The sequence below is a fragment of the Leptopilina boulardi genome, unplaced genomic scaffold (genome assembly GCF_019393585.1).
Source record: "Leptopilina boulardi isolate dan_hultmark-lab unplaced genomic scaffold, ZJU_Lbou_2.1 LbouV2_112, whole genome shotgun sequence".
Taxonomy (NCBI): Eukaryota; Metazoa; Arthropoda; class Insecta; order Hymenoptera; family Figitidae; genus Leptopilina; species Leptopilina boulardi.
In genome coordinates this window covers 566,569-594,095 of record NW_026137655.1, presented here as the reverse complement: position 1 = coordinate 594,095, position 27,527 = coordinate 566,569, and the positions used below count along the sequence as shown (strand labels likewise).

The 27,527-nt window shown below is 28.1% G+C and overlaps 7 protein-coding genes across 10 annotated transcripts; 3 read left to right on the top strand and 4 right to left on the bottom strand.

The window, feature by feature from the left end:
* Nucleotides 1–7: 7 nt before the first annotated feature.
* Nucleotides 8–4,051, top strand: LOC127278574 (uncharacterized). 2 transcript variants are annotated; one of them, XR_007842505.1, is made up of 9 exons: nt 8–454; nt 548–752; nt 814–1,401; nt 1,469–1,641; nt 1,741–1,967; nt 2,028–2,195; nt 2,273–3,205; nt 3,406–3,518; nt 3,623–3,767. XR_007842505.1 is itself a non-coding variant. In XM_051300356.1 (9 exons), exons 1-9 carry the CDS (start codon nt 350–352, stop codon nt 3,815–3,817), a joined length of 2,685 nt encoding a protein of 894 aa, XP_051156313.1. In that variant the 5' UTR covers nt 9–349; the 3' UTR covers nt 3,818–4,051. The 2 variants fall into 2 exon arrangements, 1 of the variants encoding a protein (XP_051156313.1); XM_051300356.1 differs by having other exon boundaries at nt 9–454; nt 3,428–3,518; nt 3,623–4,051.
* LOC127278581 (retinol dehydrogenase 11-like) lies at nt 3,900–5,971 on the bottom strand. The gene is made up of 4 exons (XM_051300374.1): nt 5,669–5,971; nt 5,299–5,534; nt 4,930–5,227; nt 3,900–4,871 (listed from the first exon to the last, which is right to left on the bottom strand). The coding sequence occupies exons 1-4, from the start codon at nt 5,945–5,947 to the stop codon at nt 4,695–4,697; spliced, it is 990 nt and encodes a 329-aa protein (XP_051156331.1). The 5' UTR covers nt 5,948–5,971; the 3' UTR covers nt 3,900–4,694.
* A 12-nt stretch (nt 5,972–5,983) lies between these two features.
* On the top strand, nt 5,984–7,180 carry LOC127278589 (rhomboid-related protein 4-like). Its single transcript, XM_051300387.1, has 3 exons — nt 5,984–6,128; nt 6,225–6,465; nt 6,549–7,180. The coding sequence occupies exons 2-3, from the start codon at nt 6,343–6,345 to the stop codon at nt 7,173–7,175; spliced, it is 750 nt and encodes a 249-aa protein (XP_051156344.1). The 5' UTR covers nt 5,984–6,128; nt 6,225–6,342; the 3' UTR covers nt 7,176–7,180.
* Nucleotides 7,181–7,269: 89 nt separating this feature from the next.
* LOC127278569 (anaphase-promoting complex subunit 1) lies at nt 7,270–15,501 on the bottom strand. The gene is made up of 20 exons (XM_051300350.1): nt 15,308–15,501; nt 15,010–15,153; nt 14,624–14,944; nt 14,371–14,557; nt 14,042–14,305; nt 13,572–13,983; nt 13,311–13,500; nt 12,844–13,246; nt 11,798–12,772; nt 11,474–11,730; nt 10,863–11,121; nt 10,292–10,795; nt 9,993–10,197; nt 9,608–9,928; nt 9,317–9,545; nt 9,037–9,242; nt 8,639–8,978; nt 7,925–8,564; nt 7,696–7,824; nt 7,270–7,618 (listed from the first exon to the last, which is right to left on the bottom strand). The coding sequence occupies exons 1-20, from the start codon at nt 15,329–15,331 to the stop codon at nt 7,536–7,538; spliced, it is 6,093 nt and encodes a 2,030-aa protein (XP_051156307.1). The 5' UTR covers nt 15,332–15,501; the 3' UTR covers nt 7,270–7,535.
* Nucleotides 15,502–15,743: 242 nt separating this feature from the next.
* LOC127278559 (actin-related protein 1) lies at nt 15,744–18,784 on the bottom strand. Of its 2 annotated transcripts, XM_051300337.1 has the most exons (7): nt 18,643–18,784; nt 18,114–18,178; nt 17,702–18,028; nt 17,291–17,600; nt 17,054–17,227; nt 16,912–16,974; nt 15,744–16,851 (listed from the first exon to the last, which is right to left on the bottom strand). In XM_051300337.1, exons 1-7 carry the CDS (start codon nt 18,688–18,690, stop codon nt 16,708–16,710), a joined length of 1,131 nt encoding a protein of 376 aa, XP_051156294.1. In that variant the 5' UTR covers nt 18,691–18,784; the 3' UTR covers nt 15,744–16,707. The 2 variants fall into 2 exon arrangements, with proteins under 2 accessions (XP_051156294.1, XP_051156284.1); XM_051300327.1 differs by having other exon boundaries at nt 15,744–16,974.
* A 317-nt stretch (nt 18,785–19,101) lies between these two features.
* Nucleotides 19,102–25,328, top strand: LOC127278537 (formin-binding protein 4-like). Of its 2 annotated transcripts, XM_051300305.1 has the most exons (13): nt 19,102–19,501; nt 19,584–19,735; nt 19,822–19,909; nt 19,974–20,301; nt 20,381–20,598; nt 20,692–21,270; nt 21,338–21,711; nt 21,822–21,955; nt 23,750–23,889; nt 23,967–24,218; nt 24,327–24,610; nt 24,689–25,009; nt 25,133–25,328. In XM_051300305.1, the coding sequence occupies exons 1-13, from the start codon at nt 19,426–19,428 to the stop codon at nt 25,223–25,225; spliced, it is 3,039 nt and encodes a 1,012-aa protein (XP_051156262.1). In that variant the 5' UTR covers nt 19,102–19,425; the 3' UTR covers nt 25,226–25,328. The 2 variants fall into 2 exon arrangements, with proteins under 2 accessions (XP_051156262.1, XP_051156255.1); XM_051300298.1 differs by having other exon boundaries at nt 20,381–21,270.
* A 105-nt stretch (nt 25,329–25,433) lies between these two features.
* Nucleotides 25,434–27,205, bottom strand: LOC127278549 (40S ribosomal protein S13). The gene is made up of 3 exons (XM_051300316.1): nt 27,047–27,205; nt 26,450–26,577; nt 25,434–25,805 (listed from the first exon to the last, which is right to left on the bottom strand). Exons 1-3 carry the CDS (start codon nt 27,067–27,069, stop codon nt 25,501–25,503), a joined length of 456 nt encoding a protein of 151 aa, XP_051156273.1. The 5' UTR covers nt 27,070–27,205; the 3' UTR covers nt 25,434–25,500.
* Nucleotides 27,206–27,527: the final 322 nt, after the last annotated feature.

The window sequence follows — 27,527 nt, the reverse complement described above, 5'->3', positions numbered from 1 at the left end:
GTGGATGAATCATAATATTACCAGTGTTGAGTGATTGTGAACAAGTCACATATTTCTGTCAAATATGTAATATTTTTTTTTTTATAAAAACAAAGTGGAAGTAATTGAAGTATTTAAGTGAAGTCCATTTATGCAAAAAATATTATTATGCCGGATTATGAAGTTAATCAGGTTGTTAACACGAGAATTTATTCGTAGTGAAGAACTCAATAAAATGCATTTTCATCGCACATAACCTATCAGTGTAATTAGATAAACAAATATCTCGATTTTGTTTCGCAGTTTGTTCAGTTACATTATCTATTTAGAGTTGTAGTATTTTATTTATTATGTAATATGTGTGTAAATAATGGAGGTGACAAATATTCGAAATCTCGTTAGAGATTTGGACTTGACCCTTCAACCACGGACAGCTCCACGTTATAAAGTTTGGTTGCCTCTTGCTACCCAACAGGTGAATTATAAATAAAATTTTTATTATTAAATGTATATAATATTTTTAAAACAATTTTCATAATAATTTTGATATCATTTTTTTCATCTATAGTTACGCTTCAGGAATTTGATACAAATAATTGGATATAATTTAAATAAAAATGACAAATGCAAAGTGTGTTGGTTTTATTACACTATTCATAGATCATGTATGTCTTCTCCTTTATATACAAGTGAGCCGATAGATAATTCAAGTCCACGATGGGAGAGCCTAGAAGTGCCTATTCTTCATGCCACAGGACATTCTACATCTAGTGGTAATTGAAAAAAAAATAATCTTAATATCCGAACTATTTTTATAATTATATTTTTTTTCAGAAATAATTCTAAGACTATGGAGACGTACAAAAACAGGTGGTTGCTATTCAGATGTAACTCTATTCACATGGGGAATATCATTTACTGGATTAGAATATATTGGAACGAAACTTCCGAACAAATTGGAGACCGTCCTCCGTGATAATTCTCTTATATTCAAAATTCAAGGCGGTTATTTTGCACCTGCTTTTTGTTTTCTAAATCAACCACAATTAAAAAGATACATTCATATCAATGTAAATTCTAATGAAATAAGAGACAGTTACAGTGTTAATAAACTACGTAGTTTAAGAAGTAAAATGCAGGCATTAAAACAACAATCTGATTCAGTTCAAGCGCTTAGGGAGAAAATTGCTTCTGGTGAAAGTGTACAAACGCCAAAATTTGCTCAGACCACTTTAAATAGATTATTGCAACCAAAAAAAGTGAATAAAGAAAAGAAAATTGAGATTATGAATATACGTAAGGAATTAGAAATGGCAAAATTTAGAGCCAGATTACTTGAACAAGAGAGAGTGAGAAAAATGGGACAAGTACGAGCATTAAATCAGTTACATTTGGATATTACTGATGAAAATCAAGATCACGGTTTGTATTTTTAAATTATTATAAAAGTTTAAATCTTTTTATAAATTTAATCTATTTTTAAAATTAGGTTCGGATTTAATGGAACGTTATCGTGAACTTAAAAAAGATATGGAGAGACTACAAGAGTGGCGTCAAAATCACATAGACGTAAGAGAAACTTTTCTTCAAACAACTGCTAGACTTACGCATCGTCGAAGACAAATAATTGCTGAATTAAATTTAATATATCCGATAAATCAAGTATGTGTAAATTATGAAATTATTATTTCATTGAAATTGAAAATTTATTTACATAAATTGTGTACATTTTTGACTAAATTGTATTTTTTTTTTTTATAGGAAACAAATGGAATATTCAGGATAAATAATGTATTTTTACCAGACAGTGAAAATTTGGAATCGACAAACGATACCGATATAGCGGTAGCATTGGGTTTTGTTGCTCACACAACACAAATGATTGCAAATTTTCTCAATGTACCACTTAGATATCCTATTGTACATTATGGTTCACGAAGTAAAATTATTGATCATATAACAGAAAGTCTTCCCGACACTGATAGACAGTAAGTAATTTATTATCATTTTAATTTTATTTTTATCTAATTATTATCTCCATCAATTAGGTTTCCATTGTTTGCACGAAGTAAAGACAAATTACAGTTTCATTATGCAGTTTATCTTTTAAATAAAAATATTGCCCAACTTCGATGGTACTGTGGTCTTTCTACCGCTGATCTACGCGCTACTTTACCAAACCTTGCAAGTTTAATTAATTCAAGATCAAATCAGACGTAAGAAATAATTTACTTTAAAAAATAATCAATATTTTATTAACAATATAAAATTGATTTTTTTTTTCCGTTTCTAGATTAGACAGTTCGAAGAGAACATTTTCTGGTTCATCGTTAGATGCGGAAATAACAACAATTAAACCATTAACTCCACCGATACAGAAAATATTATTTGAAAAATGTCACAGAACAACACGATCAATGAGTCAATTGAAAACATCAAAAGTTTTATTGGGCGCATCTCTTGATCAAGGTTTGGATAAGCCAATTCAATCGCTAGATCTTAATATTCAATCGAAACGTATTTGTAAATCAGAAGAAAGTGCCATTGATAGTAAAACATTAACATTACCAACTAGAGATACGCCTAGTGTTAGTAGTAATGAAACATTGAATGAAACTATTTTTCATAATGTAACAGAAAGAAATAGTGGTTGTCAAAGTTTTTTTCAAAAATTTACAAATGACAATTTTATCGAAAATAGTATTGAAATTAGTATACCAACATCAATATCGAAGCCAAAGACTAATTCTGATAATGATGAGTGTTCAACTGCTCGACAAAGAAGTTCAAATTCAATAAGCAGCTGTGAAATGGCTTTGAGTTGTAATCAAATTGACGGTGAAGAAAGTTCAAATGATACATCGACAAAACATAGTGATCAATTTGAATTTAATTCGGCAAATAATGAATCCGAAATAATGAGTCATTCATTTTCAGAAAATGATAATAATAATCCATTTTTTCGTCAAAGATCGCCGTGTGAAAATTTATCAATTATGGATAAAACAAAAATTGCGGACAATGTTGATTGTGACGTGACATTTCCATTATTGAAAAGCGGACATTCCAAAGATGTTACAGATTGTAGTTTATCGTTAGATGAAATTGTTGATTATTCTGAGAAAACGGAGCCAAAACAAAGAGCAATATCACTTTGCAGTGAACCTGATGAGGGATTCATGTCAGCTAAAAATATGACTCGAAAAAGATATGATTCGGAATCAAGGTATTCGACATAGTTATCCATTGAAATTAGTAAGAAAAAAAGAATGGTGTAAAAATTCAACTATTTGTTATGTATTTATATTTTATTTTATATAATTATTTACACAGTTTTTTTTTTACAAATTTTTCTTAAATTTGTTTCCCCCAGAAAGTTATTATTTTATTTAAATTATTTTTGCATTTTTATTTTCTAAATTCCAGTCTAACAGGAGATCGTTTTCAGGCAGGATCAGGAAGAAACACAAGTACTTGTTGAAAATTGGCATAAAAGTACTATTCCTGTTGCCTCTGGAGAGACTAAGACTGACATTTCCGTAAGTTGTAAATAAAAAATAAAAATATTTTTAATATAAATTGTAAGCGAAAAAATTATATCTCTTTTTTTCTCTTATCAATTTATATTGTTTTTAATTAATAGGTAAAGGAACTGTTGAAAGAAACTCAGCTGTGTCTTTTTCAAACTAAAAAGGAAGATAACATAGCCAAAGATTTTCAAACTTCTACCGAATATATAAATTCGATCAGAAAAAGTTCGGAGAATGTCTTTGCTCGAACAGAAGCATTAGCTAATAAAAAGGCTAGTTTCAAAGTAATGAGAACACGTTTGCAATAATTTACACAATTTACTTTTTTTTTAAAAAGGGATTTTTTAGATTAATTTTACCGTCTGGATAAATTGCTATATTTTGCTTAAAAAAAAAAAATTATGCTCAATTGCTTGAAACGGTGGAAAAAAAATTTGTAAATTACGTCGTACCTATTATGTTTTTTATTCAAATTATATCAAGACTCGTAATTATATCGTGATATTAAGTATTTCAATATTAAATATTTAAAAAAAAAAAAATTATGTACAGAACAAATTAGTAAATAGAATATTAACTTATTTCGTGAATTAAGTATTGTTGATATTTTAATAATTGATTTGTTATCTCTTCGTTTAAAGATTTTTAATAGATCAGAAAAAGAATCTATTTTTAAATGAAAAGAAAGAATAAATTTACTTGAAAAGTGATTATTTAAATGAAATTTAGTCTTTGAAATTGAAATATATAAAAAAAAATATTTCCTATTTATAAAATTTAGACAAAATTAAAAACATATTGAGGAAGGAAAATTTTCCTGTTTATACATATTGAAAACTTACATTTCTTTTTTTTTTTTTGAAAGGAAAAAATGCCTGTACTTAAATCAAACTTGTATGACATGATTGTAAATATAAAACATATTCTACACTTAATGAGAATAAATTCTATAAAAGACATGAAGTTATTTGATAAAATTTTTTTTTTGCACTTTAAAAGTGCATAAAGAATTCATTAGAAAAATTACATAATCATCTAAATTACAGTACTTTGATATCACACAAATAATAAATTCATTAAAATTAAGTTTGTACGTATATCTACAACTTTTGTTCCATTAAAATTTAATGAACATTATAAAGTCTCTAGTCTTTGTAATCATTGATTTTGAATTAAAATCAAAATTTAATGTGCATTCTCAGTAGAAATTTTTGTAAGTTTAGCACTTACATCCCAAAGTTTAACTGCAACATCTGAATCAAAATTTTTTTTTGGATTGTATAAATTACAGTCTCTGTACATATTTCCACTTTCATTTTCCACTGTAGAACTTAATGCGCAATGTAAAATTGTTTGGGCTCCCTAAAAACAAAAAATTTATTAAATTTATATTTTAATTTACATTTTAAAATCAACTCACTTGATTCGCAGTTCGTAGATACAATAATGCAATAGGTGAAAATATAATGTAGTGAAGCCAACTTCGTTTAACGTGTCTAAATAATCCAGTATAAGTAAAGCCAGGACAAACACTATAAACGGAAACTCCATTATCTTTCATTCTTTTTGCCAATTCAATTGCAAAATAGACATTTGCTAATTTTGAATTACAATAACTTGGATTCATTCGTCCTTCAGTTGCTAATCCTTTTTCTCCATTTAAATTGTCAAAATCAATTGTACCGGATTCTAGCAGTTTTGAAGTAACTATTACAATTCTATAAAAAGTTAAAAAAAAAAATTTAGAATATTAAAAAAAAAACAAATATCTCACTTAAAATAAATTTACCTGCTAGGAGCGCTTTCTTTCAATTTTTCCAATAATAAATAAGTCAATAAAAAGTGACCTAAGTGATTAATACCAAAATGAATTTCAAAACCATTTTCTGTGAAAGCATGTTCTTTTAATGGCACATAAACACCAGCGTTATTAATTAAAACATGAATTTTTGGAAAGTCATTCATAACTTGAGAAGCAAAATTATGAATTGATTGCAGAGAACTGAGATCTAATTCCATTGGAATCTGTAATATTAAATTACATTTGTTTTTAAATAATAATATTTGTAAAATTTCAAAATAAGTGCGGGAAATGTTTAATATATTTAATTATATTTATATAGTGTCAACTATATTTATACATAAATATACAAATTTACCAATTCTCCTGAATGTATTTGTGTGCGTATCTCAGTAATAGCTTTTCTAGCATTTTCTAAATTTCTACATGCCATAATCACTTTTGCTTTTCGTTTTGCCAATTCTTTTGTCGTTTCTTTACCAATTCCCGAATTGGCACCGGTGACAATAAAAATTCGATCACTCAAGTTTTCATCATCCTTACTTTTGTATCTTCCCCATGAATATTCCCGACATTTTCGAAGAAAACCAATTATAAAAACAACTGGTAGTAAAACATAACATAAAGTTGAAACCATTGTTTTAAATATTTATCTTCATTAAATATATTCAAAACCAACAAAACTGCGTCGTTAGGAAGGTTATGTAGTTCATTCACATTTCACGCATGTGTTTGTAAACTTCGTCGTTATATGTATATATATATGTATACACACACTTGTTATTTACTATTTACACTGATGCAAGAATAGATATCTGGTAAGTAATAATAATAATTTATGAAAATAAAAAAAAAATTAGAATTATTTAATGTGTTATTTTAATATAATTAACTGTATACAATATTAATTTTAGATTTTGAAGTGTCATTTCCTTTTTACATCAACAAATCAAATTGCACGTAAGGAATAATATTACGTGTACTATTTTTATATTCAGTTGATTAAACAGAAAGATTTAAAAAAAAATCACAATGAGACCGGGTCAAAGAAGACAACCAGGATTGCAATATGGAATTTATTTATTGGGATTGCAAGCTATTAATTTTGGTATTGACAAAATTCCTCCAGTAACTTTATTTGGAATTGCTGCACAGGTAAAATTTTATTATTATTTTAAAAGCCTTATCAATTTCATTAGGATAAAATAATTTACTTTGAATTTTAAATATTTTTGCAGGCTCTACTTTATATGGGCGTTATTCAAGTTGGATGGAATGCAGAAGAAGTTTGTATATCAACATTAAAAATATTAAAATATCGTGATTGGCGATCATTTTTCGTTTCAAATTTTGAACATGGCTCAGATATGCATCTCTATTATAATATGGCATCATTCATTTTAAAAGGACATTATTTAGAGCCAATGTATGGATCAGCTAATTTTGCATTACTTTTGGGACTTTTATCAACAGGATGTAGTGCAATGTACGTTAGTTTAGGATACATTCTTACTCAAATAACAGCTGATTATTCATATTACACTGCTTGTGCAATTGGATTTTCTGCTGTTCTATTTGCACTGAAAGTGATTGTTGTTTGCGAGGAACATGACAGAATGCATAATGTTGGAGGATTTAGAATACCAAGTAAATTTGCAGTTTGGGCTGAATTAATTTTAATACATTTACTTGTACCAAATGCTTCGTTTGTTGGACATCTTGGAGGAATTCTTGTTGGATGTTTATATTGTTACACGTTTATAGGTGAAATCATAGACAGTAAACTTTCTTCATTAACTGGTAAACCAATTATTCATGAAGAACAATTTTACAGAAGACGAGGTAATTTCTTTTCATTTAGATGAATTTTTCAAAAATAAACAAAAATAGAATTTTCTCTCAAGAAATCTTACTGTGATAAATATTTTTTTTGGTAAATTTTAAAGTAGGCACTCAGAATTTAAAATACAACATGAAAAAGTTTATTTAACTGTTAAATATTGTACAGTAATTTACACATAATTAAACAATTAATAATCTTGATGTATTTTAAACCATTTTTTTTATTTTAAGTGGTCTATAATACATCAAATTCAAAGATTCAAAAACTTATTATCTAAATAAAAATCTTAAAATGAAAGATAAGACAATTTTGTACACTATACAGTTTCGTTCTTTTTCAAAAAGTGTTAAATAGAAACTGAATTATTAACTTATATTAAATACTATAATTGCAAAAGTTGATGTAATTTAAAGAGACTAATGATAGACGTGTTCGATGTAAACTTATTAGCTGCGAGTGGATCAGCTGAAAAGAAATAATTTATTTTTAACACAAAGAATTAAAAGTATTTTTGAATAAAATTGATACTAGCATGTACTTACAAATGGCTTTGAGATCAATTTGATGTAAAATATCATAGAATACTAAATAAGTTGTAAGTTTGGCAAGCTTTTCTGGTTCAGCTTGCACATTTCCATTTATTAAATATTGACGAATCAATGGTACTAATTCTGAAAAAAAATGATAAATTTTTATAACTTTTTGTAAATTAATTAATAAATTATTTATATTTCATAGCGATTATTAAATTTTTTTTTTTGAAATATTTACCATCTTCCCACGTGTCCATGATCATTGATGTTTTTTGCTTAATCGCTAAAATACTTTCAAGTGTTAATAATCGATTAGAAATTTCTGAATAATTATCACAAAGAATTCTTGATGCGACTAGTTTAATTTGCCAAACTAAATAAGAACTTGGCCTTCTTTTTATCTCCTCTATTGTCTTATATAAATTAACCCAAAGTGGAAGAAAACTCACTTTATCCTTGATAACACATTCATAAGTTATAATAGGAAATATTTGCAAAAAATGCCTTTCTGATTCGGACATTTCTTCTAGAATTTGTTTCAATTCAATATCGTCGTAACTTTCTTGAATTTTCTCTGAAAATGACAATTCACCAATTTCCATTCTATCATTAACAAAACTTGATTGTTCTCTTATTGAATCAGTTGTTCTATCCATTGAGTCATTTAATCTTTTTGGCGTTTTACTTTGATTTTTAAATGGACAAATATCTTGAAGAATTTCATCTTGAAATTTTTGTCTCGTAGTACCGTCAAGAAAATATTTAACAATATTTAAAATTGTTTTATCATTAGAAAATGATGTTATATGTTCCGATTGTGCTGCCCAGGCAATTACATTATCTGTCGTCAAAGTCCTTGCCATAAGACTTCGAAATCCCTGGAAAAATAATGAATTTTTAAATAATATATTTTATTTGTAACATAAAATAATAATAATAATTAATAAATTACATGTGGATCTTCTAAATAAGATAAACATCCAGCTCTTTGTTTAACATCTAAAGGTTCACATCTGGAAAGCATGTCTTCCAATTGTGTCCAATTTTGACTTCTTTCAAATGTTATTTTCCAATAGCGATCATCATTTAATTGCACTTTTTTCAAACTATTCATCTGTGGCAATAAACATGGAGCTTTCATAATAATTTCCTGACCCTCTGACATTTTATCTGTTTGGAATGTTAATGTAACGGACGCATAACAATATTGAGAATTGTCAATGTCTCGTGGAAGAAGTAAACGTGGTTCAGCTGCTAATACATATAAATGCCTCAAAGCTTGAAGATGATACCTGTAAATTTTTAACATTTTATTGCAATCCTTTTAATAATAATAAACTAATACCGTACCTATTGTCATTACTGTGAGTAGGAAATTTAGGAAAAAGTGATATTATTAAAGCTGCAATAGCACTTGGACTATTTGAAAGCGTATATCTTCCTCCTCCAAGGAATAAAAAACCCAAAGCCATGTGCGTTGATAAATGAGAACCATAAGTGACAACAGTATTTGTTGGTCCAACGCGAGTTCTTATATATCTACACATTCTCATAATCTATTTGACAAAAAAAAAAAATTACTATAAATTTGTTTCTAAAATTGAAATTTAAAAAAATGTTATCTACTCACTTCTAAATTTCCAGTTCCGGCCATTACAACTGAAGACGCCAATATAACAACATTTAAACACGTTTCAATTGTAAATTTACCTGCCAATTCAGCTATTGATTTCTGCGAAAGTGAAATAAACATATCCGCATAACTTTGTAGTGTTTTAAATGCATTTTCATTTGCAGTGCCTGCATATTTCAATCCAAGTGCCATACAAGCACCAGCAATAATATTACAATACGCTTGACTGAAAATAAAAATAAATATTTAGAATTCAGAAAATATATTTTGAAAAAAATTAAAACTTACTTCATTGTTTCTAAATCAACTGTCTCTGTAATTTCCGGCGATGGTTTTATTAATTTGTACTTTTGAACAATTTCTGGAACATGACTAGAGACCCAAGCCTTCGTTGGTTCAATTTCATTCCAAAGAATAAGTGCTCTCGATAAAATTCTAAGCATTAATAAATCGGGTCTTACAAAATCGAGTAAATATTGCGTATCTGGAGCTCGCATCCATTCAGCGACTGCTCGATTACCAGAATTAAAATACATAAGACCTAGCGCAATTGTTGCACCTGGACTCGTTACATCGATATTTATGGAATCACCTTCACGAATTTGATAACTAAAAAAAAAAGTAAATATATTAATCTCGTATAATATTTTTCTTCTTTTTTCTTTTTACATACCTAGGTGATTTATATTTATCCTTCTGAGCACCCGTAAAAGGCCTTACATTTCCTCCAACCATATAATAATGTAAAGTATCAGGAATATTTCCAATATCACATGCACCACCGCATTCAAGAACCACTAGTCCTAAAGCAAGACCTGCAGCAAGAGAATAAGATTCCCGATCGACGCAATTTTTCATTTCCGGTCCTGGTGGTCTTCCTGAATTAAAAAATATTTATTTTCTTTGATAAATGCTTATAAAATATTTATATTAATCTTTTCTTTGATAAAATATGAAAATGAAATTACTGACCAATTTCCGCCAAAAGAGCATGAGCAATGTGTCTATGAGCTGTTCCTTGATAAACAAGACCAACGCCCATTAAAGCGGCAACTTGAACATTTTGTTGTACACTCAATTCAATGCTTGTTGGAGGCAAAAGAGTTTCAACATGAAGCGATAATAATTTTGTCATTGAAACATTCATTGTTCCTCGATGAGTGGCAGAAAGTCCAAGAAGAAGACCAACGCTAGTTGCTTCATGGCATTCGACTAAATATTCATACATACTAACTGGTGCAAGATTTTTTAAATGTCCATTTAGACCTAGTGCCATTAAAAATCCAGAATGTTCAACTCCAAATTCACCCTGTTGCTGTTTATTGTAAACTATCCAAGTTGAATCAATATTCGATGCATCGGGATGAATTCGAAGACCCGCTGCTACACCATTGTGAAAAAGTGGCCAAAGATTCATATTTGGTGGCACTTCAATGTGACTTAATTCAACTGTCGTTCCACGTGGTGGTGCTTTTCCTGAATAAAAAATAAAATTTAGAAAAAAAAAAATGTTTAATTATTCATCTTTTGAAATAAAATTTACCAGTTAAACATAATCTCGGAATTGGAAGTTGTTCAGTGATAATAGGAGTCGCAGTTCTAAGTGTAAACATTCCTCTAGCAACAGGTAATGCCATTGTTCTCGTGCTGAGAACAAGTAAATGTCTCTCTTGCTCTTCAATGAAATCATGATCACTGACAACAGGTCTTTGAACAACAGAAATTTTCACAGGTTTCGAAGAATTCAATAATTTTCTTAATTCAGCAACTCTGTGATCTTTATTGAATCTTAATTTAAGAATCTGGAACAAATACAGTGAAATTACAATTGCAGACTTCGGATCGACTTTAAGAAGCAAAAAAAAGTTGATTTACATTTTAAAAAAAGTTGATTTTTTTATTTTAATTAAATTTAATTAGTTAATAAGTATTTTACTTTAAACAATTAAAAAATGAAAAAATTTGTTAAATAATTGAAATAAAGAGGATCTGCATTATATACTAAAAAAGACGTATTTTGTTTAAAAATTTTATATAAAAAAATGTTAAAAAAATTCGAAAAAGTCGCATCTCAGTTAAATAAGTCGAAAAAATTCATATAATCTGAGGCATGCAATTGCTTTGAATATTTTTTTCTATTAAAAATATATTTACAGTATCGTCAAAATCCATTCCATCGTCCTGATCAGGATCATCATCTTTTATTGCATAGCTTTTTCCATTTTCCAAATGATCAGTTTGTTTCTCGGGCAATGAATGTTTTTCCAAGCCTGCTAAATCTTGCCGATCAACTAATTCATAAATATCAGCTGGCCAATTTGAAAGAGGTTCTTCTCGACATCTATGCATTACATCTTTTAATATTACAGCAACACCCGGTGGTAAAGTTTCCAAATCTTTTTTTCTCATACCTATAAAAATGATAAATGAATATTTTCTCTAAGATTATTATCAATAGTGAATAAAATTAAAATTTACCTAATTCGTGATAAAGTAGAAGAATTCTTTCAGCGACGGGTTGTTCAATTTTTTTAGGAACATCCCTTGCAATAAATTCACTATCCTGAATATCAACACGACTACCAGCGGGTACAATAATTCTGATATAACGATCCATATCTAAATGATTAACTCTACCTTCATTTGCAATTAATGCAAATAATTGAACAATATTTTTTGTTTTTGTATTAACATGTTTAAGATATGGAAATGGTGGTACATCCTCAAAATTCATTAAATTATTCAATGTTTCAAAAATACTCGCCGGTTTTGTTGACATATAATTTGGTGGTGTAATTTTTTGCAAGTCCACATCAGTTATTTGCGAAATGGAAGTTACTTTACATTGTTTTGGAAAATCAAGAAAATAGAGATGAGTATAGTGATCGAATTTCAAATCTTTACTTATTTGACAAAGAAGTTGTGCCAATAGCGGTAAACTTTCTGTCATAAGACAATTTAATTTAAGTTCTTCATAAAGTAAATGAAGAGAAAAAAGTACCAACGGTAGATAAGGAAATAAGGAAGCTTGAGTATTAACTTTTCCATTATTGTTCATTGTATCCGTGGTAAAATTCTCTTTACTCGATTTTGTAAATTTTGTTAAACCAAGAATATTTGAAACAAATGTTTGTGTACTCTCATAAACAGATGTATCAGCCGTGTAAGCCCAATCTTCCAAAGAGCCACAGTCATTTGTTTTTTGCTTTTTACTTAAAACACCTGAATTATTTGATTCTGTTAAATAATTTATCTCAGTTGTTTGTATTAAGGGCAATTTATCCACTTCATAGCCGAGAAGGGTGAATAAAATTACAAGAAATAAATGCCATTCTTGTTTTGGTGAGAAATTTTGTGGACCAGGTGCATTACGAGCCCCATACCATTTAACTAATAATTGCATTGCTAAATCACGTTGTAAAACACTTTTTAATGTTTGTAGACATTTTGTAACTAAAAGTAAAAAAATTTAAGAGTTAGAATTAATTTTTATTTCAAATGAATAGAAGGTAAAATTTTGTTACCTAATGGAGAAGTACTCGATAAGGGGAGAGTAATTCTAAAGTAAGTTTGATTTCCATATTCCAATGTGAGTTTATTTCCGAGAGAATCCTTTAAAGCAACAAGATTTTCATCAATTAAAGATGTTTCCATTAGATTTGAAGGCTTACCACAAAATCCAACGGGGCTCAATAAATGAAGTCCTTCTTCAAATTTTATATCGTGAGACGAGGCACAACTTGGTGATAATAAAGAACTTCTTCTGGGAAAAGGAGAAACTTGTCGACGTAAAGGTTTATTAACAAAATGACTAAAACCTGTTAGCGATGGTAAAATACTTGGAACATGAACTTTTCCAACGCATGTCACACCTGAGTATAAAGTAATTCCATTGGACATGTCCATTATTGCCACCATGTTAAGTTTCTAAAAAAATAATTAGTATTTAAAAATTAAAAAATATTTGATGTATTTTGTAAGATATACTTACAGGTAAATTAATTGCATCTTTGGCAATAATACTGGTTACCATTCCAAAAATAATTTGCTGTTGTTTATTTGTTTTTTCAAGACGGACTAAAAATAGTTGAGATCTATTAGGAACCAAGTAACCCAAATAACTTTGACCAACAAGATCCGAAGTTAAGAAAACTTTTGATCCTTTATCAGCAATCACATCTCTAAATCAATAAAAAAAAAAAAATGTCATATACAACAGAAAGGCTAAATTGAGAGTAAATTGAATTCATACTTGGAAACAGTGATGCTTTCAGTCCAAACGTGATCAAGACAAAGTTCTGGATAAACTGGTTTACTTGGAGTTGTTCCAATATCCTGAAATTGCATACTATTGTAACTTCCACAAGGACTATTTTGTGAATGTCCTAAAATATTTGTAAACATTGTTTGATGAAGACGTGTTTGATGATGAATAGTTGTTCCAGATGGGACTCCCGATAATGGAGAAAATCCCGAATGTGTTGGTGATTGACATCGTGATATTGTTGCCATTGGACTTTGTGATCGTGAATGTGAATGCATTTGTTGTTGTTGTGCTGGTGATTGTCCACTTCCTGATGTTGTGGTATATGAAGTAGTACGCGATCCGAAGGGGCTATTCGTTATTCCCATTCCGAAGGCAGATAAAGGTGGATTTGGCATTCCTAGATTAAATTTTTATTATTAAATTAGCAAAGATACATATTTTCAAAGTATATTTACCAAAAAGACTTAGAGCTTTGCCGGTGACACTTTTATTCAAAGAAGCATTACTGCCAATATTTTTTGGAGAACTCGTGGAATAATTAAATAAACTAGGTGTTGTGTCATTACTTCCGCAAATTATTTGACATTCTTCTGGTGTGGCTTTTCGTATTTTATATACAGAATGTAATCCAGTTTTTGTATCATAAATTACAGCTAAAGATGGTTCGGAACTAGTAAAAACAATCTTTTGCGATGAATCACACATGTATGATATACTTCCTAAAATTGATTTTAAAAAATTATTAAATTTATTCACAATAGGATCTTTAAAATTTTAGAATTACCGTGTTTTATAAGTAGAGGACATATTTCATCTAGTGGATGCATAAGAGAAAATGCAACTGGTAAATGACTGTCAGAATTTGAAAGTGCTCTGCTTATTTCTAAAGAGGTATATCTAGAAGATGATGAAGTTGAAACTTCAGATTTTTCAAGTAGTAAGCCGAATTTTGTTGGCCATACAGCAGAAACCTAAATAGATTTTTTATTATAAATATTCATTTAAAAAAGTATTCATAATCTAAATATTGAAAATACCTGAAATTGTAAACTCGAAACATAATCTTCGCCAGTCTCGGTAAAAACTTTAAGTGTGTAGGTATCGAGAAGGCAAATACAATCAATTGTTTTTCCTGCAGAATTATCATCATCATTTAAATCCTTACTTTTTGATAATTGTTCTAATGTATATGTTCTAAAAGAACACCATAGAGCATGTTTAATGTCATGCTCACAAGTATAAGATTTTTGCAACACTCTTGTTGATTGATTTCCTTTTGAGTGAATTGCCACTTTTCCTGAACAATAAAGTTCTTCTTCTCCATTTGTACCATCATCACGAACTATCCAAAATTCTTTCTGTAAAAAAAAATATTCATTATTTCGTGTCATCAAATTTCAATTTAAATTTATATTTTACTTACAGAAGGTTTTTCAGAAATATTAACTTCTCTAAATTTTTGTAAAAGAACACTATCACCGGGGGCCGCTTGATTATTCGCCACAAGTTGACTAATCAGAGATCCAGGGTGCCTGAGGACCGTCTGACGTCCACCTGGTGCAAATTCCTTAGAACACAACAATAAATGTTCAAGTAAGTCATTTTTTTCATTAAAAACAAAAATATAAAACAAATAATTTTAATATTCATAACTTATTATTATTAAAATTAAAAAAATGTCAAGTCGGCATAAAAGATGAGGTTAGGTAAGCAAAACTCACCAGTGGATCAGAGGCGGCAATCATTTTCTCCCTGGATTCATCCAGATTTGCTGAATTAATTGTATTTTGATGTAAACAGACTCAATGAATCTTGTTTTTTAGAAAATTTCTTAATAAATAAAAATAAATATTGGGATGTTTTAAAAACAAAAACCATAACGAAAACAAATTCCCCTGGACGTCGCCATTTTTAATTCATCTATTACGTTTGCGCAGTTTTACTTGAAACTATACTGGCAAAATTTAAATTCTACTCTTTAATATAATTTAAATGAAAATAATTAAATTTTTAATTTAATTGTAAATAGAATTATAGGATAATTAAATAGAAAAATGTGCTTTTTCAAAAATTTATTTTCGATAAAAATAGTAATGTTAAATTAATCATAAATGAAAATATAAATAAATTATAGAAAACAAATAAAAAGCCATCAAATACGAAATACTATATATAATAAAGATTTTTTTTCATACACGAAATACATTATTTCTTGCATCAGAGGGATACTTAAATACAAATTCAAGGTATTATACAATAGTGTATTTTACCTAATATATTTCCGTCAATTGCAAAACATTTAAAATCTTAAGTCTTTGTTTTTTTTTTTAAATTTGTATATAAATAACTAAGGAATGAGAATTTTACCGAAGCATTAATATTTTTATATAATACGTGTATAATAATAATTGATAAATATCTTTTACAAATTTCATTTTTCTAAAATTCAGTGCCATCTCATTCAATAAACATTGCACTTGATCAAAAAAAACAAAATTTTTCTCTTTTTTTTTTAATAAAGTGCGATAAAAATTCGGCTTGAGTTCAAGAGTAGAAACATTATCAAGCAAGGCTCTTGGTTTCCCTTCAATATGTCAATTATTATTTCAAAGCAAAAATTGTTAGTATTGAAAAATTACCATCAAAGACATAATTCTTTCATAATTATGCTTTTTGTTCTTGCTTATCACAGTTTTAAAAAGATATATAAAATTCCAATAAAAAAAAAAAAAGAAATTGTTTTCCATTTCTATAAATTGATTCTGTGAAGCATACTTTTGTTTTGAAATAATCCTCTATTATATATTACACTTAATTAAACAGTGACGTATAAAACTGAGTTAAAGTTGCCTTAAATATTATATCTTCTATTCTTCCCTTTACTAGTCACAATGTTCTTCAATACTCATGTTTATAAATTAGTATATATATATATATTGTAAAAAATATGCGCAAATTTAAAATTAAAAGCTAAGGCTCCGGAAGAATTGTTCTTCGCGCTGTTAAAAAAAAAAAAAAGTTCTTAATTTGACATTAAAATCAACGCGACAAGTGCGACAATTGTGCAGAATTTTCGTATTACTTTTAGAATGATCTCATATCGTATTACTTGAAATAATATTCAGAAAGTTTTACGGTGAATTGCTTTGACTCCATCATCTTCATATTCTCGTTTACTACACCACATTTTTTTGAAAGTATCCAAAGAAGCCAAAATTGATCCACCTATCCAAGTACTGTATAAACGTTCTTGTGGAGCAGATATCTGGAAATTTAATTTAATTTTAATTTTTTCGTAAAAAGAATTAATTTTCTTAATACTCACCCTAATTTTAATGTCTTTAGGCGCCATTTTACGAATTTCAGCAAGTAATCTATCTCCGAATCCCTGCAAAAGAGTGGACACATTATTTTAAAAAAAAATTTAAATACAAATCTAAAATAAAACCATATTTAACATTGCTTACCCGATGTAAAGTGGATCCACCTGATAGAACAATATTTTGGAATAGCACTTTTCTTAAATCTAAATCAGACTTTTGAATAGAATAGTTGAGAACTTCGTGAAGACCTTCACATTCTTCTCCTATTAGATCTGGTCTGAAAAGCACTTCAGGTGCTCTAAACCTAGCTGGTCCAATCTATAAATAATTTTTTTTTTTTTTATTTAAAAGTAAATGAATATAAAATATTGAAATATTTACCTCTAAATGACTTCCGTCTGGTAACACATAGTGAAACTTTTCAGTTTCATTAGTTTCCTCTTTTTGAGGATTGGTCGACAAGTAACAACATCTTTCCTTAATTGTTTTAACAATTTCAAATTCTGCCGATGTCTTGAAATTGATCCCTTCTTTTCGGAGTAATAGCCTTAGGTACCTTGTAACATCACGACCTGCTATGTCTACCCTCATTATACTATGAGGCATCGCGAAACCTTCATAAATTGGTACTGCATGAGTGACACCGTCACCTGAATCCAAAACAACTCCTGTCGTTCTTCCAGTTGCATATCTATTTTCAAATATTGGTGAATTAATAATTTCAATTATTATCAATGAAAAAAAAAGGGTGTGGCTTACCCTCAAAATAGAAAAATTTTTTCAATAACTTACAAACTAAGTACAGCTTGCATTGAGACAAATAGAGCAGGAACATTAAAAGATTCGAAAAATATTTCAGCTGCTTTTTCACGATTTTTTCTAGGATTAAGCGGAGCTTCAGTCAATAGAACTGGATGCTCTTCACTGAATGTTGCTAATTGATCTTTACTATAAACATATGTCCAAATTCTTTCCATATCATTCCAATCAGTGACAATTCCATGTTCCATAGGATAACGTAGTGAAAGAAGGCCACGATGTTCTTCTGCAATCGGTCCCACAAATAAATCTCCCTCTAAAGCACCCGCCATTACACGTACATGTTTTGGCCTTCCAATGCTACATAAAAAAAAAGAAAACTTTCATTAATTCCCTTAATTCATTATTAAATATATAAAAAATAATTAAATTTATCCAAACTTACTAATTAGGAAATCTACATTTTGGAATTTGATCACCAGCGAAACCGGCTTTAACTACTCCAGAACCCTATAAAAAATTAATTATTATAAACAATTTATTAGATATTTTATATTAATCAATTTTGACAGATAATATTTAGCTCCAAAAAAATATTTCTCATGATAATTATAATAAAATTTAAATTAATATTTACAAAATATTGAATTTATAGAAAAGTAAAAAAAAATATTAATATTCATAATCCATTAAGGAAATAAATAAATAAAAACAAAAGAACAAATAGCAAAGTTATCATTTAAAATGACTACTTTTTTAAAAAAAAGTTGGATGAGTTGTATTTAAACTATGTTGAACAAATTGTAATTTTACTAATGACAAATGTATACTATTTTCTAAATAAATTTTTTTTTCTCTTTCCGAATGAAAAAAGAACATGGCTTGTTCTCATCTTTTAATGGAATTTTGACACTTGTAAAAATAGTTGCTAATACATAAATAATGACAATTAGGTTAAAATTATTAATACATACGTTATCAATAACGACAGGTTGATTAACAATTACATCGTACGGTTCCATTTTTCAATAAAAAACGTTCACTTTTTTTAATTAAAAAATGTAATACAGTGAGAATAGGTTAACTGGGTATAACCAGTGTGAAGTATGCTGCAGATTCTGAATTTTCTTTCAAATAGTCATAGACTAAAAATACATAGACTACAATATTCACTAAAAATCTATTTTATATAAAATATAACAAATTATTAAAGTAAATTTATTTTAAAAAATTAATCTTCAAAAATGTAACTCATTATTTATTATTTTTCAATCAAAGAAAATTAATAATCAAAAATTAGTATTAATTATTTGAAGATTTCCCGCTTTGAATTGTAATCTGGACAAATTATTTCATTAAAATTTTGTGAATATACCTTTAATAAAATTCTCAAATATTGTGAATTCACCCAAATTGACATAAAGTGTCAAATATTCAATGCTTTTTGAGGTTATATGTGATAATTCCTATATAAAATCTGTAAATTTATTTATTATATGAAGGAATTTATGTAATTTCATGAGGACACAATTTGTGTGATTTTAATTTTAAATTTATTACATTTTTTATATTTATTTTTTCTAGACTTATGTAGTGATAAATATTGTGAGAAAATAGAGTATGAATTATTTACTTTTTTGTACATTCTTATAACATTTGCATAAAAATGTTATATTAACATTGAGTGATGTATAGTAACAATTAAGGAATCGTAATTTTTATATTTATACATTTTTTTTTTGTTTTGTTTTTTTATTATGAAAAGACGTCAAAGAAGACCCATCTTGGATATTGATGGGGAACACTCGAATTCTCCAGTTAGATTTTCACAAGGTAATTGAATTTAAGTTTTAAATCATTTTGTTTTTACTTGGAATTGTTTTTTTTAGATAACAATACATTCTTATATTTTTAGAAATATATAAACAAAGTAGTAATTTAATTCCTGGAGAAAATGGATCTAATCCATTGAAAGGATTATTAGGACAATATAATTCAGATAGTGAAACGGACGATGTTCAACAAACTTCAAATAAGTTGGACGATAAAGTCAATGATTTTTTCAAGGTATATTTATATTATTTTATATTATAATATAGTTTATATTAATTTAATGAATATTTAATTTGTTATGTTCTATTTATTCTTTCTAGGAAATTCAATCGATAGCTCCTGAAAATTCTATTGCTCCTCCTAAGGATCATATTAAAGGAAAATCATATTCTATTCAACCAGAAATGCGTAAGTTTAAAATTTTTTTTTTTATGAAAGTAATATTTTTATGTATTTCAATTTTTCTTTACAGCTTGGCAAGAATGTTTTGATGAGTCTACCGGCTATCCATATTATTGGCACACCAATACAAATCAAGTAACTTGGGAAATGCCACCTGAATATAGATTATGGAAGGAAAAGAAGCAAATGACCGTTAATCAACAACATAATTTACATGTGGGTCATTGGCCTGGAGTTTCATCAAATAGTGAAATACCTGAGGGTATGATACCAAAGGAAGTTGTTGCCCGAAATAGAAACAGACAAGCAGGAATTCAGGAAAATCAAGTTCCACTTAATACAAAACAACTTGATACCTCTATACCTCCACATTTACGAGACGATGATTCCGATGACGGGTATATTAAAATGTTTATTTATTTATTTTCTTAGTAATTTTTTTTTTTAAATTGTTTATATTTATTGAATAATTTACAGAAAAATTGAAATGATAACTTCCTTTGGAAATGAAGAGAGCGAAGAAAGTGAATCCGATAGTCATGTCGAAGAGATCGCCGAAAGTAAACCGAAGAAAGTGCATCATCGTAAACCCTCGGATTATTCCAGTAGAGAGAGAAATAATGAAGTAAAATCAAGTTCACAATCAATTGAAATTGGCCCCAGTCTTCCGCCTGAAATGCAAGAAAAAATTTCAGGTAAAAATTCATCATTTTCCTCGTCAATTGAAAATTTTCTTTCAACAAAATCATCATCATCAACAACTAAAAGTGTCTCTTCAATAAATTCAGAGTCGTCAAACGGCACCGAAGAAGATATATTAAGACGTTTGAAAAATCAAGCTAAACTATTACAATCAATGGAGAAAAATACAGAGTCTAATTCCAGGGGTGGATCACCATTTGAGACAGAACATAATAAGAATAAAATACAAAATGAATCGGAAAAATCACAAACACAAAGTGAATTAAAAGTATCATTGGTACCTGGTTATGAGGATGATTCCGATAATGATGAAGAAATTCCACCAGCTAGTGAAATTAAACCTTTATTTCCAATTGTCGAATATGAAACTGATAAACCAACGATAAAAATAGCGAACGATGGAATTGTGAAAAAAGTCGAAACAAGACAAACGGAAACGGGTTGTATTCGTATTTTTGAATATCGTAATGTTGAAACCGAAAAAACCGATACAACAGATATTGAAACTAAAGAATTGAATAAAGAAATTGACAATGTTGATAATTCGGAATCGGAATCGCGAATTAATCAACCCTCACAAGACATAGTAAAGGTTAATAAATTTTTGGAAAATTTAGAAACACCTACAAAAGCTTTTCAGAGAAAGAAAAGAATAGCGTTTGATGGTTAGTATAATATTTTTTTAAATTCAGAAATTTCCTAGATAAAAGTTATAATTTCATTTTTTTCCAGTTTTGCCAAATCGACCAAAAGTGGTAGAAACTCAAGAATTACCAAGTACAGAGGAGTCACAAACAGCAAATACAAATAATGAGAGCGATAGATTTGGTTTTGGATTCCAAAAAGAAAAGGAGGAAGTAACTGAGACCGAATCTATGGAAATTAAACCAGAAGTTCCAGTAAAAAGTGAAAAAGAATTAATTAGTTTTGTGAAAGGTGAAACTATAAACAATAGCACAAAATCAACAGATGAAGTGAAAAGTATACCAGCTGCTGAAAATAAAGAATTCAAATATTTGACTGAAATGATTTCGGAAAAATTGAAATTCTTATCTGAAGGATGTCAAATGGCGTCGGCTGTTCAAATTATGGCGATTCAACTTCAAGTAAGATACTAAAAAAATTATTTTTCATCAGTAATTCAAAATTTAATAAAACATTTCATTATATCGTTGAGAAGAGGAAAATTAAAATTTGTTAAATTTAATTAAATTAGACACTATTAGAGGCATGGGAGAGTGGGGACCTGAAACAAACGTATCTCCATCAATGGTTAACAACAACGGGACGAGAATTGAGTCGATTAGAGCAAACAGCAGCACCACCAGGATGGGAATGTCAGTGGGATAGGTACGGTATCCTGACAGACTCTATCTCAAGTCCAAATACACCATCATTCTACTTCTTTATTTCACAAAAAATTATCCCATACCTCTCTCGCATTCTTTAATATTTGTAAATTAAATTTAGATGACAAGAGCTCCTTGGGACAATTAACTTTCAATTCAAAAGCTTCTTTCAATTTTTTTCTTTTTAATTTGTTTCTAAAATTTTATTTATTAAATAATTCTTGTCTTCCAGCTTAAACGTGCTTTCGGTACATTTTAAATTATTTATTATAAATTATTAATTACTGGTAGATTTTAAAATAATTTTTATTTTTTTAATTGTAGATATCTTTATTATCATGTTTCTATTACATCTTATTTTCATAAGAATTTCCTTTTTTTTTTACGAAACAATTTTTATTTCAGTTATTTTGTTACTTTCAGGCTTTTATTTAAAATTTTGAAAAAGGAAGAAAATTTAATTGCTCATAGGAAATTTTATTGCACTAGCATTTTTATATTTTATGATTTTGCATCTTGTATTTCATTAATTAATTTTTCGTCTATTTTTAAACTTTAATTTGATTTTGGAGTGTGTACATAAAACTCAGTTTTCTTTTTAATTTTTAGAAAAAGTCTATTACTTTTTCATTTGATATTGTATATATCTATTTGCTTTAGAATATTTAAAACATATTTTAGGGTCGATTTTTTATTTTTAAAACAATTTTCTATGTTAATTTTCTTATTAATTTATTTATATTTAATTTATTTAAAACAAAGTTTAGTCTTCTTTAAAGATTTATTTAAAACATAATAAATTAACCCTCAAATATGTCTGTACATAAATATTATGCTTTTTTACAGTTTTCATTTTTCATTCATAAAAAAACATTCTCAAAGTTTACGTATAATAAAGTACGATAACAAGTATTATAAAAATAAAGTATAATGATCTGTAATAAAGTTAAGGTATTACAAATGTTAGTGAATTTATTCGACATTTAAATCAACGTTGAGAATTAAGAACGATATTAATTTAATCACTTAAAAAATGCATTCTAATATTTTTTTTAAATCATGTTATTTAGTTAGTGTTTGACAATTGCACTTCGGATAGACGTGAGATTTTATGATAGGCTTTTTTTCTAAATCAACGCCTCAAAAAATTACTTTTAAATAAATATGGAAAAAAAAAGAAAAGTACATAAGGAAATTACAACAGTTTCTGGAAGACATCGTTCTGGATTTTATTAATTTTCGTGATTTATGCTTTATCTTGTTGTTATAGGTTGACGAGATGTGAACATGATTTCAGTGGAAGATGCTGGATCATCCGAGAGTTACAAGATAATTTTGCCTTGACAAAAATTAAACTTGTTTTTTTTTTTAATTTTCATATAGGAAAATCTATCTTATCCATTCCAAATTCTTTGTAATTTTGTTTACACCCAACAGAAAACTTTAAAAAGGTTCTTTTTTTCTTTTTTTTTCTTAGCAAAATATTTTGTTTGTTTAATCAAAAAAAAAATTTTTGAATTTTTCTTTTCAAGTAGATTGATTAAAAAAAAAAATGCTTTAAATGTAAAAAAAATATAGACGGATCTTCCCCAGATTTTTAAGGCAATCTGTAAAGCAGGTAGGGGTATCAATGGATTACGTTCAGTAATTAAAAAAAAAAAAAAAAAAACAAAACAAAGAAAAATGCAAAATGTGCAATATGCGACATGAGTTGTGAAAAAAAAATTACATAGTGAAAAATTCCCTATTATCTAATGCTCTCATTTTTGTCTTTTTTTGGGGGGGATGTTTTTAGATCGCATAAACGGTACTATTATCGGAATGCGGCAACTGGTGCAGCCCAATGGACTTATCCAGAAATGGACGTTATCGGAGGTACCGAGGAAATGGAATTATGCACAACACCACCACCTGAACAGGAGGAACCTATTATTGGTAAAAAAAAATTGAATTCTTAAATTGTTTTTTTAATTTTTTAATTTAATTAATTATTAACGTTTACTTTTAAACAGAGAGGGACGTGGAATTAAATCAAAAGAATTCAACAACTGAGGATAATGAGAAAAAAGTTTCCCCAGATGTGGAAGAAGAAATCACTAAGGATTCAAATTCCAGTGATATTAAAGTTCCTCCACCGCCACAAATTTCTAATCCAAGTCCACCACCACCTCCCAGAATTTATGCTGAAGATTTAAAGAGAGGACAGAAGCGAAAAAATAGTCAAGACAACGATTTGGATAATAAAAAAGAGAAAGTAGAACAAGGTATGTATTTTCCACGTATTTTAAAATAAATACAATAAATTTAGAAAATTTTAATATTTTATGTTTTGAATATTTTTTTCTAATTTGAATAATTGTAAATTATTTTAGCTCCACCACTTCCGGATGCGACTGTTGAAACATCTCAACCTCCTTTGCCACCATCGCCGCCGAAAGTTATTAAATCCAATGAACCTCTTCCACCGGGAGTTGATCCACCTGAAATACCTTATGCATTGCCAGCGACAGTTCTTGAATCTGGTGTTTTATACGCAGCCACTCCACATCAAACGAATCCAATTTATGCTGCGACAATGGGAAATGCCATTTTAACGCATCACACTGCACTTATGCAAGGACAATTATTACATTATCCTGCATATCATTTGCATAATGTAATTATAATAGAGTTTGTTTTTTCATTTAATTTAAAAATTTTATACATATTTTTATAATTTTCTTTTATTTTATAGCAGGCGTTAGTAGCAGCTGCGAGTCGATTAGGACAGGAGGGCGTTCAATTTATGATGACGGATTATTCACAAATTTATGGCACTAATCAAGTTATTGCCAAACCACCTGTAAAAGCACATCGTGAATCTTTAGGATCGGCCATCGATTCATTCTACAATGATATTGCTTCAATAGAAAATAGTAATTTGGAAAGTGAACAACCTGAGAGACCAGAAAGCAATTATCCAGAAGCAGTTTCTTCTCCTGTACCTCAAATGCAATCCGAAGAGAATCAATCGACAAATTCAGATGTAATGACAAAGGAAAAAAAGAAGAAAAAGGTAGATAAAATAATATATATATATATATTCAATTTATATTTAAATTAAATTTTAAAAAAATTAATCACTTCTTGATGACTGATATTCTAAGTTTAAACATTTGTGCCATTTATTCAATTTCAGACGAAACTCGGAGTTGGAAAGAAGCAAAAAGAAATGTCAAGTATGGTGGCAAAATGGCAACGTGTACAACAGAATTATGGAAACGCGAGTTGAATTGTGAAAAATTATATAATACGTAAGTTAATCGACTAAAATATCAATTCTTAACAACAAAAAAAAACATCCTTTAGAAAAAATAAAATTTGTTTTACAATAATTTATTTCTTTATTTCTTTACCATAAAACCGATAAATTATTTTCTTTTTTTTTTTAAACTAAAATATCATTTAGAGGGGAAAATATTAAATAAAATACAAATAAGTATATTAACCTTATTTTTATTACAAGATGTTGAAATTGTTTTTTTTTTTTTTTTGAATAAACAAAATTTAAGCCACAAGAGCACTGGCTGTTGAGCTTTCGTATTTCCAACTTGGCGGTAGGACACTCTTCTGTTTATAATAACGAGCAAGTCTGTGTATTCTTGATTCCACAAGAATTAAACGAAATTTACTGTCCTTATCTTTGCGATTTCTCTCCAAATGTTTACGAATAGCGACTGCCTTTTTGATTAAATGATAAAGATCCTCAGGGATTTCGGGGGCAAGTCCCAAAGACTTCAAAATACGGAGAATTTTATTTCCAGTACGGAAACGTGCCTGTGCAACCCCATAGGAATCTCGGAGAACCACTCCTATAACAAAAAAATAAAATTTCCATTTAAAATTCACGAATGAAAAAAATCGGAAAGCTAAAAAAGTAGTAAAAAAATATTTAATTAAAATAAACAGTATTTGCTTTATTTTCTAATATTTTTATTTAAAAAATAAATTTATGAACAATGTATAATGATAACCTAAAGAGAAAATGTTTTATCTATTTTCACCTCAAACTTCATTAATTTTAATCTAGCAAGCATTTAGGAAGAGATGAGACCTTTTGTCAAAACTCAGCTGGTTGTTTGCAATTTTTCAAGTAAATTTCATAATTCATAACTTGTATAATGATAACCTAAAGAGAAAATATTTAACCAATTTCCTCCTCAAACTTCATTAACTTTAATCTAGCAAGAATTTAGGAAGAGTTAAGACATTTTCTCGAAACTCAGCTGGTTGCTTGCAATTCTACAATTAAAATTTATAATGCATAACATGTATAATGATAACCTAAAGAGAAAATATTTTACCAATTTCCTCCTCAAACTTCATTAACTTTAATCTAGCAAACATTTAGGAAGAGTTACAACCTTTTGTCGAAACTCAGCTGGTAGCTTGCAATTTCTCAAAAATAAAATGCACATAAAAAGAAGTGTTGAAAATAAAATTTTACAATAATTACCAATTTGTGAAGGTGTGTGGCCCTTTTTCGCCAGTTTAAATATAAGGTCTTTGCAATCCTCTGGTGTAAGTTTCAACCATGTTGCTATACTTCTCCTATAAGGCAATGCTGACTGGGATATACCCTTTCTAAAATAAAAAAATACAACAAATATAATTAAAATAAGTGAATAAATATTATTCCCATTTGAAATAATAAAAAGTTATATTTATATTCAGGTGTGAAATTAAATAAAATTTAAAGTAAAAAGCCAAATTCTTAAACACACATAACCTAAAATTTTATAATTATTTACAAAGTTTACTCCTTACTTAAAATATAATAAAATGTTACTTTTAGTAAAATTAAATCATAAAGTTAACAATTCACAAATAAAATATGCTCCATAATTACGAAAAACACTATGCAAAATTAGAAAAAAACACATGGCAAACGTCTAAAATGGCTTCCATGTTGTCAATGAAATTTGTTTGAAAATAAGGATAAAAACCGTGTTTAGTCATTTATATACATTTAACAGCAATTAAAATATTAATAACTAGTATTTTTTAAGTTAATAAATATCTTAAATTTAATAAAAATGATATATTTAATTACCCGGGTGCGTGCATACGACCCATGGCGACGGATTCTCGTCAAAAAAGAAAAGCGCTGTTGTCGCTGAAATAAAGGTTAGGAATGTCAAAATTCTTAATATTCTTATTTATCAATTTATTTAAAAATAATAAAAGCTTTTTTACACATCTTTGTTTGCATTAAGAAATATTATTAGAAATTTTCTAATAAAAGTTAATTAAATTAGCCATAAAAAAATTTATTTCTAAATAAACATTTCTTTATGATAGACTCTACTTTTAAAATTTTGCGCTCACGGTATATGGAAGTGGCGCCACATTCCGGAAATCCGGAAATAGTAGAAATTTTCAAAAATAAAATAATAAATTAAAATCAAATATAATTTTCTTATAAAAAATGTGATATATATTTTTATTTAACGTCTTATTAAAATTTCTGTGAATTAATTAAAATTGAATATTTTTAAACATTTTAATTAAATAATTAATTATAAGTTACAATT

What these genes read in the sequence shown, in the direction of transcription:
- LOC127278589 (XM_051300387.1), top strand. Translation starts at nt 6,343, where the DNA reads ATGAGACCGGGTCAAAGAAGACAACCAGGATTGCAATATGGAATTTAT. An exon ending in TATTTGGAATTGCTGCACAG is followed by an intron (nt 6,466 to 6,548) that starts GTAAAATTTTAT and finishes ATATTTTTGCAG; the next exon opens with GCTCTACTTTATATGGGCGT.
- LOC127278537 (XM_051300298.1), top strand. Translation starts at nt 19,426, where the DNA reads ATGAAAAGACGTCAAAGAAGACCCATCTTGGATATTGATGGGGAACAC. An exon ending in AAGTCAATGATTTTTTCAAG is followed by an intron (nt 19,736 to 19,821) that starts GTATATTTATAT and finishes TATTCTTTCTAG; the next exon opens with GAAATTCAATCGATAGCTCC. An exon ending in AAAAGAGAAAGTAGAACAAG is followed by an intron (nt 24,219 to 24,326) that starts GTATGTATTTTC and finishes AAATTATTTTAG; the next exon opens with CTCCACCACTTCCGGATGCG.
- LOC127278559 (XM_051300327.1), bottom strand. Translation starts at nt 18,690, where the DNA reads ATGGAACCGTACGATGTAATTGTTAATCAACCTGTCGTTATTGATAAC. An exon ending in CAGACGGAAGTCATTTAGAG is followed by an intron (nt 17,228 to 17,290) that starts GTAAATATTTCA and finishes AATTATTTATAG; the next exon opens with ATTGGACCAGCTAGGTTTAG. An exon ending in GTGGATCCACTTTACATCGG is followed by an intron (nt 16,975 to 17,053) that starts GTAAGCAATGTT and finishes ACTCTTTTGCAG; the next exon opens with GGATTCGGAGATAGATTACT.
- LOC127278581 (XM_051300374.1), bottom strand. Translation starts at nt 5,947, where the DNA reads ATGGTTTCAACTTTATGTTATGTTTTACTACCAGTTGTTTTTATAATT. An exon ending in AAAGAAAGCGCTCCTAGCAG is followed by an intron (nt 5,228 to 5,298) that starts GTAAATTTATTT and finishes AACTTTTTATAG; the next exon opens with AATTGTAATAGTTACTTCAA. An exon ending in ATCTACGAACTGCGAATCAA is followed by an intron (nt 4,872 to 4,929) that starts GTGAGTTGATTT and finishes TTTTGTTTTTAG; the next exon opens with GGAGCCCAAACAATTTTACA.
- LOC127278549 (XM_051300316.1), bottom strand. Translation starts at nt 27,069, where the DNA reads ATGGGTCGTATGCACGCACCCGG. An exon ending in GGTCGTATGCACGCACCCGG is followed by an intron (nt 26,578 to 27,046) that starts GTAATTAAATAT and finishes TTTTTATTTTAG; the next exon opens with AAAGGGTATATCCCAGTCAG. An exon ending in CCACACACCTTCACAAATTG is followed by an intron (nt 25,806 to 26,449) that starts GTAATTATTGTA and finishes TTTTTGTTATAG; the next exon opens with GAGTGGTTCTCCGAGATTCC.
- LOC127278574 (XM_051300356.1), top strand. Translation starts at nt 350, where the DNA reads ATGGAGGTGACAAATATTCGAAATCTCGTTAGAGATTTGGACTTGACC. An exon ending in AGGACATTCTACATCTAGTG is followed by an intron (nt 753 to 813) that starts GTAATTGAAAAA and finishes ATTTTTTTTCAG; the next exon opens with AAATAATTCTAAGACTATGG. An exon ending in AGATATGATTCGGAATCAAG is followed by an intron (nt 3,206 to 3,427) that starts GTATTCGACATA and finishes GATCGTTTTCAG; the next exon opens with GCAGGATCAGGAAGAAACAC.
- LOC127278569 (XM_051300350.1), bottom strand. Translation starts at nt 15,331, where the DNA reads ATGATTGCCGCCTCTGATCCACTG. An exon ending in TTGCCGCCTCTGATCCACTG is followed by an intron (nt 15,154 to 15,307) that starts GTGAGTTTTGCT and finishes TTGTGTTCTAAG; the next exon opens with GAATTTGCACCAGGTGGACG. An exon ending in AATTGATCTCAAAGCCATTT is followed by an intron (nt 7,619 to 7,695) that starts GTAAGTACATGC and finishes ATTTCTTTTCAG; the next exon opens with CTGATCCACTCGCAGCTAAT.